A 12,107-nucleotide genomic window follows, 5' to 3' on the forward strand; every position below is an offset into this window, starting at 1 on the left:
ACTTCAGATATTGCTAATTATACGTGCACCTGAGTGTTAACTAGTATAAGGAATATCAGAAATAATTTTTCACTAGTGAAATGAATGTTATTCTTTATATGTGGTGACTGAAAATATTTTAGGGTTACTGCAGCCCTTTCATAAATACAGTATGAGAATCAAGAGACTATAGACTATCTACATATATGTTTTATCTGCATCCTGTCTTCATGTAGGATCTGCCTTCTGACCTAAAAAAAGGGAGCAGATTCTGACGTCAGAATAGCGTTTAATATATTTCAGAGTGAAAGTGTGACGTAAGGTGCTTGAAAATGTGCCTTATAAAATAAGTGAGAGTTGAGAGTTCATCTGACTTGTCAAAACAGGTTATGTGACTGATCTTCAAGCCAACTGGTTGGTCAGTATTATATACGTGACAGAACTCACCTAAGATTTGTTTTCTTTCACCTAGTAGTGGTTCTGGGGCATACAGCTTTCACTCTTTAATACTTAGCTTCAGTTTGTAATCTCCCTTACCGCTCCCAACTCTACCTCCCTCACTTCACCTGCCTAAAAATAAGAGTAATTACAAAATCAACGTCTTTGCATACCCTTTATAAAATACTATATGTAGTAACTTTGTTTATATAAATTTATTTTTACATATATTCATGGTTGCATTCTAGTTTGGCAGTTTACATTAATAAAATTTACATAAGAACACAACAGAGAACACAGTTTGATATGAAGTAATATTTTTAAGTGTACAATTAAGTAAATGAATTTGTTCAGGGAATGAATACATAAAGAATTTATTGATTCACTGATTTTATAGCTGATGAGGATTTTAAAGGTCCAGAGAGATCCTTTCTCTGACTTAGGAAAATTTTACCAGTACATCACAAATGTTTTTGTTTTTCACCAAAGAAAATACCACAAACTTTTTTTTTCTTTTATTTTTCATTCATTCATTCATTCATCCATTCATTCAATCATTTATTTTTTAGAACATGAGCAGGGAAGAGGCAGAGAGAGAGAGAGAGAGAGAGAGACAATCCCAAGCAGGGTTCTATGCTCTCAGCGTGGAGCCTGACGCAGGCTTTCTCAGGAACCATTAGATCATGACCTGAGCCAAACCCACTCGGGTGCTTGGCTGACTAAGCCACCCAGGCACCCCACCCACTACTTTTCTTTTAAAATAAAGTTCTTTTAAGCATGACTTTTATTGATATGAGTGAACTTATCTTACCTCCAAATGGTATCCAACCCTGATGAAGGCACAAAGTGGGTCAAAAGCACCAGTACCACAGGTCAGAAGATGTGTCCTATTATAGTGATGCAAAACTCGAACATAATTTGCACATTCACTCTATAGCAGGGAACAAAAAAAAAAAAGGAAGATACTGGTTAATATAAAAAAAAAGTTTAGCCCTTTTTAATTTTTGTATTTCCTAACGTACAAATCTCATGTTTAAGCCTCCCATGGCTAGTGGGGGCATGTGGGACAGATGACAGAGGGCAAGGAACAGTGGAAGAACAGACTGAGGTGGCCAAAGCACACTGCAGTTAGCCACGCTGTGTGAATTACACTTATAATGGGATTCTGTCACTTTTCAGGTATTCTAGAAATGTATTCAATATAAAGATTTGCATGGCAATATGTTCCACTAGGTAATTAAGTTATTCCCAATGCTGTTATTTTTTTAAAGTACATGTAAACAGTGAGTAAGTACAAAGTCAGAAAACCAATAATTAGAGAAAGCTTCATTACTCTCAAGGAAACATATACAGACTTTAAGGCATTACTGAGTTTTTTAATGGTTAGGGAAAATAAGTCATATATTCATATTCATACATTCACATACAGCACTTTTATAGAGAACTTTCAAAGAAATATATAGAAAGCTAACCAAGAGAAATACTTATTTTATACCTATAAGACTGCTGTCCAGGAATCAGCAAAAAATTTCTTATAATGGACCAGGGAATAAATATATTTAGTTGAATGGTCTCTGTTCCAACTACTTACTGGTCTCTGTTCCAACTACTTACCTCTGTAGATAAGGCATGAAGGCATCCAGAGATAATACAGAAACGATTGTGTGCAACTGGCTTCCAATGAAACGTTATTTACAAAAATAGAAACTTTATTTACAAAAATAGAAACTTTATTTACAAAAAAATTTACAAAAATAAAAAACTTTAAAACTTTATTTACAAGTATATTTGGCCAAGAAGCTCTAGTCTGCCTATACTTGGATCCAAATCTAAGTTTTTTGAGGACACAGTATTTATTTTACACACCTTTTATTCCCTGCTTAATCAAACACAGTACCAAATATATTGTATATGCTTATGAAATTTTACTACATAAATCACTAGGTGAGTTTCATGACCAATAGGGTGAATGAAAAGAAGTCTAAAACTGCTCAAACCAACTTGTCTAAGTTAATTACAGCAAACACCTTCTTGGTAAATTAGGTACTGCTATTTCATTCAAAAATTTTTTTAATGTTAATTTGTGTTTGAGAGAGAGAGAGAGCAAGCGAGCAGGGGAGGGACAGAGAGAGAGAGGGGGAGACACAGAATCGGAAGCAGTCTCCAGGCTCTGAGCTGGCAGCACAGAGCCCAACACGGGGCTCGAACCCACGAACCATGAGATCATGACCTGAGCCGAAGTTGGACGCTCAACCAACTGAGCCACCCAGGCGCCCCGGATACTGTTATTTCATTTAAAATAAGTTACAAAATACTATTTTAATGCTAAATATTACTTTAATATCAATACATGCAATAGTCAGGAAATATAACGTTTTATAAGGACGGTTTGTCCTTATAAAGTCTCTCATATAACAGTATCGAATGAAAAAGTCACCAGAACTATCTTACCATAAATGATCCATATTATGGCATTCCCTTGGTAAGAATGAGGAACATACTACTACCCTGATTATCCACAGCACGTAGATATATTTTCTTCAATTTCCAACTCATAGCATTTTATTATGAGAGTGACCCATATCACTGGAAAAATCTAATCATTCAGACATGGAGAAAATATTCTATCACTAGAAGCACCTGCTTTTCATGTCATCAGACGTTGTCACACCTTGAATGAAACGAACAACATTTGGCTCTGCTGGGCTGACAATGACATAGCCTAAGAGTGTGTTCAATTAGTCTGCATCATGCTACGAACTAAGGCAGCAAGAATGTCCTGACTCACTCCTTGGCTGTGACCCAGTTGCTACAGAGACTCAGGAGTTGGTGTAACGTGTGTTAGCCTTTTACATGTTTTTGTTTTTGTTTTTCTCTCACTATAAAAAGAGGAAAAAAAGGATAAGTTAACTTTCAAAAGGAGATGTGCATGCCTTCTTCCAAACACGTGTACTGTGTCATCAGCAGCTACTCCAGGCACAGGGGAGTCCCTTCGTACAGGTTTTAGTGTGCTCAGAACTGGGTCGGGGCCACTGCTCCTGCACAAGCTCACACGCTGCAGGGAAGTTATGGAGAGATGGAATGTTAATTCTTCCAGTAAGAGAGACCCTAAGCACATCGTGGAAGAGGTAAAGCATGCATACTGCCTTTGCCTTCTCCTTTCTTTTCATTTTCTCTCCTTTTGTTTCTTTAGTAGGTTCTAATGGACTCATCAAAGCAAAATGAAATCTCACAAAGAAAGTACTTCGCTTTCCCTTGAATTAAAATTTGACCCGAAATTATTTTTTCCACAAATATGTAGGAAATAAGCATTAGTATAAGAAATTCATAAATCTGAGTGGATAAAAATATAATAAAACAAAAACCAAGACCCGCTTTACTCGCTTTACTCTAACCCTTCATTAAAATTAACTTGTAAATAACTATGTCTAAATGAATATGTATATATGGGTACATGTACATATAGTTTTTTTCTTCCTGAATCAACTGCATATATGCCTTTTGGGAGCAAATAAAAGGTTAGGGAGTCAGTCCCTTGTGACTGACCAGGGATATAATTGATGATGTGTTTGATTTACAATGAGTAATACTTACTGCGTCTTTTCCTTTCATTATGCATTCTTCTATTTTTAGTGCTGTGCTAGGCCAGTGTATCTGAAATAAAAGACAATGCACTATTATGCAAATGCATACAAAAATAAACCATACTGAAAAACCATTTCATTTTTTCTGGAATTCCAATATGTGTTCATTTTTTTCTATTTCCTCAGAAGATAAATTAAGACTTTATCTTCTTTACATCATTATTCGTATAATGAAGGCACTTTCATTTGAGCTTTTATTACAGGCTAAAACTTAGTTAAAAAAAAAAAGTCTTTCTTAAGGCTCCTTCAAGTCTCAGCCTTTCAGAAGCCACCCACAATTCAAGCAGCCCTGCTCTGTACTTAACCTGCCCTGAATTCTGCAGTCCAGTCTCTCCCCTGAACCTGACTGTCTGCTCCTCCTGGTCAGGCACCACCTTAGTTCCCTTTTCATTTTTACCACTGAGCCCAGAGCTTGGCGTATGGGGACTTGGTAGTGTTTGCTAAGTGACGGGATGAAAGGATGCATGACTCCTACATCCTGGATGGACACCCAGACTGCCTCCAAACCTCTAGCACAACAAACATGGCACATCTTTGTACATGTCCCTCTGAGATCTATAAAAGTGCATCATTGCTATCATATGGTACCAATGGAGCAGGATTGGTATACATGACTCAGAAGTAGAAATACTGGGTCTTAGGCAAACACAAATTTAATCTGTTAACATAGCGCCACACTGTTCTCTAGAATGGCAACATGTTCATACTCCACCAGCAATATCCCCGTATCCTCACTGACACCTGCATTACCAGCTTTCTAATTTTTGTACTAAACACCTCAAATTCAGTATTTAATTTAATCCTTACTACAACTTTATCAAAGATATGGTATTACTTCAGGACCTCCTTTTTAAAACAAATTTTTTTTTTTTATGTTTACCTTTTGAGAGAGAGAGAGAGAGAGAGAGAGAGACAGACAGACAGACAGACAGACACTGGGCGCAAGTCAAGGGGAGACAAAGAGGAAGGAGACACAGAATCCAAAGCAGGCTCCAGGCTCTGAGCTGTCAGCACTGAGGCCTGATGACGGGCTCAAACATAGGGACTGCGAGATCATGACCTGAGCCAAAGTCAGAGGCTCAACTGACTGAATCACCCAGGTGCCCGAGGGACCTCCTTTTAAAAACAAAAAAAAATGTGTGTTTCTCTGTCTAGCTCCACAACACATTACATCTATGGTTTGGAACTCAAATGTGATCCATATAAGTGTAACAAGTGGTAAGTTTATCCCCACATCTGCTCGATCAATCACCCACCCCCTCCCAGACTGAAAAAGCTCAACTGAGCCCTTTTCTTGTGTCTCTCAGAATTCTGGGGAGCATCATCTCATGCTAATGTGTCATCTTCATGGTTTCTGCTGACCAAGTGATAGTAAATTCTGTTTTGGGAGATGCTGGCTCTCATGAGAATACTCTAATTTTTTTCTTGATTGCCTTCAAAGGTTTTCTCCTTAGATCCACAAGTACTGGGGTACAGGACTGCTAAGAAGTTCTACTTTTTCTACTTCCATGGCACTTTGAGCTAGGCTACATCAGTATTTCTTTGGTTCTCTTCTGTTTTAGGCAATCACTTTCTGTTCCCAAGTTAACATTCTGGTGAAGGAATGGAAACTTTCCAGTAGAGTAGCCTGGGGCTCTTAAGGTATTAATATTTCTACACATAACTTTCTCCTCCTCAGGGTGCTCATGAGTCCCCAGAGGAAGGGTTCAGGGATATCTTTCTACAACTCAGGGTCAATGTTTCCTGTCATTAGAGTATAGTTTAGGCCTGGGCCAGTTAGCCAGACTCTTTTCCTATCTATGGCAATTTGTCCCTTTAAGGTCCCTATTATCTCTCCCTGATTTCTCCCCTCCCTCCACCTACCACCATCCCATTCTGTGCTCTGCTAGCCTAAGAAAAAACTCTGGTTATCAAACTCAATATTCGATGTTGCTGATTGGAGGTATTTTTTTATTTAGTGAGCACACTGTTTAATTATTTTTTAATTAGTCGCCAATGTTTACAAATGAGAACTTTTGCATAAAAATCAAAACTTTCTGATTTGCTTCAGATTTTTCTTTTACCTAATTGACCCCTGCAGTCATTTGAGTTTTTGAAAACTGATTTTCTATATACGTATATATGTGTGGTGTATATAACTGATTACATGTAACTGATTATAAACATATATATATATATATATATATATATATATATATATATATATATATTTGAATCCCACATATGGTCAAGATTTAATTTTTTTAAAGCTATGTCCCATAAAAGTAATAAGTTAGGCATGTAGAAGAGGCTTATCACATACTATGTAGCCAAATCCAATCTGATACATGAATAATATCAGGAATTTATAAAAGTAGGGTCAATGGCATTTTATTCTGATGCTTTTTACATAGTAATTATTATCATAGAAACAAGCATTCTATGGCTTGAATTAAGGTGTAACATCTTACTTGATATTCTTATTAGTGTAACAGGTCCGACCAGGTTCTTACTAACAGTACTCAACCCCAGGTGTTTCTTTTGCTTTCCTAATGCAGTATATAAACTTTAAAAAAAATCATGTATGTATATTTGTTTTACAACATAGCAAAATGACAAAGGAAAAAAGTAGGAGTGGAAAGAAAACCAACTAAAAAGCCAAGGCACAACATATAAAATCCTAGAATCGATGTGTATGATGGAAGCGGTGGATCCCTCAGTGAATCACACATGAATCAGGAAGACATCACATAAACACATCAGTGTCAGGGACAGATGCACGCTTGCATCAGCTTCAACAGAGTCACTAATACCATTACAGGGTAAACCTCCTAGAAGTGAAGTTGAATAAAAATTTTAGTGATCCATTATTTTGCAAAACATTTTTGCACCTGGGGTGAGATTTTTTTCAGATGATTTCTAAGACCCATTTTCACTTGAGATTCAATTTAGTTTTGGAATTAAGACTTTACTGTAGATGTGTAAACTATTCAAAAGGATATGCTAGAACTTGTGCATATATATATATACACAAATATGTGGAATGTATACATAGCATATATTATATATACTGTATATTATATATACACAAGTATAAATACAAATTTATTTTAGGATCATCTATCACTGGATATATTTTCATGACTAATTCAGTTATCAGCATCAATAAATCAGAAAATACATTTATAATGCTTTATATTCTTAACACACTTAGGAGAAGCAGGGCGATTCTTAAAATATTAGCATCCCTTATCGCTTTTTCATCATGTAAAATGATGACTTATTTGCACTGTATGTACACAATTTCAAAGTATGAGATAACCAATTCTTTAGAAAAATATACCAAATTCAGCTTTTCAGTGTTGAAATAGTATCCAGAACAGTAAAACAACCTCAATGTATTACATCCTATATTCCCCTAAATGACTGCTTCATAATGATTATTTATTTCTAGGACTACTTAAATACACTGTTTAGGAAGCAATTGTCCTACAAAATTTCTACTCATCTTTTGACACCTTTTGTCTACATTATCTGCTCAAACAGGCTTAAAGATTGGGATACAACCTCCCTCCAGGCAAATGAAAGACTAGTTCCTAGTCTTCCTGACCAAGATAATAAAGATAATGTCTCCCTCTGGACAAAGGCTGAATACATTTGCTAACAGACACCTTAAGAGAGTTCATATTTCCTAAGCTTGAGGTTCATCGGGCATAACACATACTCCCTGTGTGTAGCATCTACCCGGGATGCTATGCATTACCCGCTGTGGGACTTAATGGGGACAAAGAAAATTACTGGAAACATGACGGCCATGCTGTATGCTATGCTGTGGCTAACAGAGTTCTTTGTCTCTGACCCATGCATCTCATAACTTCTGGCAGCATCTAGGAAACAGTGACAGGTTAACTTGTCTCACAAGTAAGATAAAATTTCAGACCCTTTACACTTTGACACCAACAAAAGATACTGTATTTTGTGATAGTGAATACAATAAATGGCTTGCCTAAGGCATGGTCAGAATATGTACTGTTTTTAGCAACAATGTAATAATGCAATTGCTCTAAGAACGAAACCTTTCCTGAATATCTTTTATATGGTATCTCTCCCTCCTTTGATTCCTCTATAGTGTTCTCTTACTTTCCTACCTAAGATTTAACTGATTTATGCACGTAACTTTAGCTCCTATATTACACTGTAAGTTATAGAGAACAAGGCTTATCTTATTTCAGTATTCTTACCAATGCACAATCCCAACTAGGCAAAATGCCTTCAATGCAGTCACTGCTTATTCAAGGTCTACTGATGGCTTGTATCAATCAGTATACCTTTATCACATTCTCTGTAAAATCCATTCACTAAAGAGTTAGTTACAGTAAATTTGGTAACATAAGCTTGAATAACATAAAACTGCTGTAACCAGTGGCAAAGGAATGAGACAATTTTCACTTTAATCAGGAAGAAATTCTGTAGGATGTTAACAAAAATCTAGGCTTTGAAAGACTTGTAGGATTTCTGAAGGAAATCACTCCGAGAGGATGGAAGGGAGAGATGCAGAAGACTGAATTATGAACACTTCCTAAAATAAAGTGATACGGAGAACTCTGCAAAGGAACAATGTAATTATAGATTTACTCAAGTTTGTTGTTCTTTTTTTTTTTTTTTAATTTAATAGGCTTAGGATGGCACTCGAATGTTCATTCATGTGACAAAAGATGACAGATCAAGACCTCACTGAAAATGGAGTTATTTTAAAGCCATCATGTACAAATATCCTATCAGGATAGTAAGGGAAATGACTGTCTTCATTTACTGTAGAAGTCTGGATGGCCTTTGGTTCTGTTCCAGAGTTTAGCATCAACAAAAACCCATACAATTAATCTGTTTTCCTGCACAAAACATTTTTTAAAGGCAGTTAAACTACAGGGTGTAATGCTATTTCCAACTTTTCTGTTCCAAAAAGAGGCATAAAAAGCAAAAGGTTAAAAATACATCATTTCATCACAATACTCCTATAATACAATTTAATTGTTCCAATACACATTAATGGACTATTTACTATTCTTGCATATCTTAAAGGAGAAAAAAATAAAGTAAAAATTAAATTACAAGGCTATTTTTTCTGGACTCCCTATTGAGTCTCGTAATTATGCTACGATTAAGGATTTAACAGCTTACTGTTACAAGACGTTATGACAGTCAGAGATTTAGAAAAGCAAAAACAAATGCACAAAGAGGGAATAATTTAACTGTCTAAAAAAAGACTTCCATTTTTATTTAAATAAATAAGAAATAAAGTGATCCAGTAAATCTCTTTTTATGGGATATATTTAAATGGCTAAGTCACTATTATAATTTCATCTAATATTATTTTTCTAAATTTTATTATTCTAAACAAATTTCTATTTATATTTTGCCTATCTACATTTTACATCTATGCACAGTACCAGTGTCCATCGATGTATATTTTAACTATTTGTCCTATAAATAGCATGAAAAGAAAATAGATATAACACATTAAAAAAGTCCTAATGGTTTATAAATGATACTCTTTAACCTGACATATTACCGTTCTCAGTGTTTATGCTTCTATACTTAATCATAACGACTGTCATTATTCAAGTAGTTTATATGCCAAAATTATAATCTTTTGAACTATAAACAAGATTTGTATTTGAAATGTTTATACTCCAAAGCATTTGAACTAGAACAATATTATTACTACAGGAACATTATTGGCCTGCTTCATGCCCTTTTTAATGGATGAATTTACTCAAATGCTATCATTAATGTGAAATACCATGTGCCATTTATATGCAAATTATTTTTAATGCCTGTTCCACCCAGTAAAAAAATTAAATTCTAAAATACAAGAACTTCCTTTACTTTTGATGCGGTAAAGTCAAATAAATGGGAAAAGTATAAATACTTAGAAAAACCAAGTGTCTAAAAGAGTTCTCTGTACAGATATTCCAATTAACTAGTGTAATGTTAGCTAAGAATAATAGTGGTGAGAATAATTTTAGAAAAAAAACCCTTAAATTTAGAAACTTAGAGAAAAACTGCCGATGAATGTTTGTTAAATTTAAATGCTAATATGGGATAGTCTATGAAGTCCCATAAAATATAGCTTACATAAATATATCTACTTTTGATTTCTTTGGGAAATGGAAAAGAAGAAAAGAAAATGTTGTACCTCAAACCAGTATTGCAATCTTCCAGAGAAAAGTTTTTCTTTGTTTTTCAGGAAATTTCAGTAATCCTCAAATGAGCACAGATTGCATGGGTCTATAAAGACTAAATACAGTCAAGCTAATCACTTACCATGGCTGAATACTGGAGTTGGCTTGGCTCTCAATCTCCGCCATAAGTAAACAGGTGAAGTAGAGTTCTTTCTTACACTTATCAGTGTTTTTTCTCCACTCCATTCCTGTCACCAACAACTAACTACTCCACTAGTTCTTCACCATTTCGAAGGTAAAATACAGTCATGCTAAGTAAGAACCAAGGGAAAACAAACACCACATAACAAAAGGCAGGGCTCATGGTATACTGAAGACTGGTTTGGGGGACATGAAGTTCACACCAAAGCAGTAATTTGCTTCTCAGTGGTGTGTAACAGTGGGAAGAGCATAGGCTTCTCGGACAGACACACTTGGTTTTAAATTCTAACTACGACTTACTGGCTTCATGGCTTTATTTTCCTCTTCCTTCCATTCATCCAACATACTAATGCTCAAGTGATCACACATACTATAATAGCAGTTATGTTATGCACATCTTTAGAGACTCTCTCACTGGCTCATACGTTGAGTAGATTAGGTTTCAACAGCACAGTGGTCAATATTCTCCATGATCTTATCTCAACCACATTTCCATCTTTAACTCTCACTCCGTACCCTGTTCCCACCCACATCCCCCCACTTCACCTGTATGTGTTAGCCATGGTTATTAGTTATTATTTTAAACTACTCTAAAATTTCTGTTCTTTCCTCACTCTGTTCCCACTACCAATCTGTACAAATTAAAATTCCAAGTATCATTAAAAGTCCAATTTAAATTATATCCACTCCAGGAACCCCTACCTCCTAGATTTCATATACTTTCTTAGCATTTTATTTAGACACTTATTATAGTTTCATTTAAACTGTGCTATATATGACAAATGTGTGTGTATGTACCTTCGTTATATTACAAATATCTTATGGTAGGGATTGTTCTATTCATTTCTTCATTTTTCATATCCCTATGTGTCTTTCTAAAATGTAGTTGAGGGGTGTCTGGGTGGCTCAGTTGCTTGGGTGTTCAACTCTTGATTTTGGTGCAGGTCATAATCTCGTGGTTCATGGGATCAAGCCCTGCATTAGTCTCTACACTGACAGCACAGAGCCTGCTTGGGATTCTCTCTCCCTCTCTCTCTGCCCCTCCCCCCACTTGTGCTCTCTCACTCTCTTTCAACATAAATACATAAACATTAAAAAAAATTAGAATATAGTTGAATGGCCCTAAAATTATGTAGGACTCTTTCACCTTACTTAGAAATGGTAGCACATTAGAATCATGTTCTGATTCTATGTCTAGTTTACAAAATAAATTTTTCTCATGGAACATAGAAAACAGTATAAAAGTATTTTATTTTTATTATTTTTTTTAAATGTATATTTATTTTTGAGAGAGAGACACACACAGAGTGCAAGGGGGTAAGGGCAGAGAAAGAGGGAAACACAGTAGCAAATATTTAGATGGCACTTAGTATGTTCTAGGCACTGCTTAGGCATTTAATAACTCAATGAATTGTCTCAAAAAGCTGTGAGATAAGTATTATGATTACCTCTCTGTCACGGATGTGGAATAAGTTGCCCTAGCTCACTCATCTTATAAGTGGCAGACTGGATATGGGAGCCCACAGCAGTGTGAGTATGTACTCTGTGTTCTTGCTACCACATTCTAGTACTTTTCAAAAAGTGTAGTAATATCTGTGAGGGGCCCCTGGCTGGCATCCGACTTCAGTCAGGTCATGATCTCACGGTTTGTGGGTTTGAGCTCCACACTGGGCTCCATGCTGAC

At 35.7% G+C, this 12,107-nt stretch overlaps 1 protein-coding gene across 1 annotated transcript in view; it reads right to left on the reverse strand.

The window, feature by feature from the left end:
• SEMA3E (semaphorin 3E) overlaps positions 1-12,107 on the reverse strand; it is a 113,990-nt gene that overhangs the window by 88,851 nt on the left and 13,032 nt on the right. The window contains exons 2-3 of the mRNA XM_030307862.2: positions 4,012-4,071; positions 1,229-1,348 (exon numbers count right to left, since the gene is read on the reverse strand). Of these exons, the coding sequence (XP_030163722.1) occupies positions 1,229-1,348; positions 4,012-4,071 (180 nt within the window). The remainder of the gene's footprint in view (positions 1-1,228; positions 1,349-4,011; positions 4,072-12,107) is intronic.

Source organism: Lynx canadensis, chromosome A2, assembly GCF_007474595.2.
Source record: "Lynx canadensis isolate LIC74 chromosome A2, mLynCan4.pri.v2, whole genome shotgun sequence".
NCBI lineage: Eukaryota > Metazoa > Chordata > Mammalia > Carnivora > Felidae > Lynx > Lynx canadensis.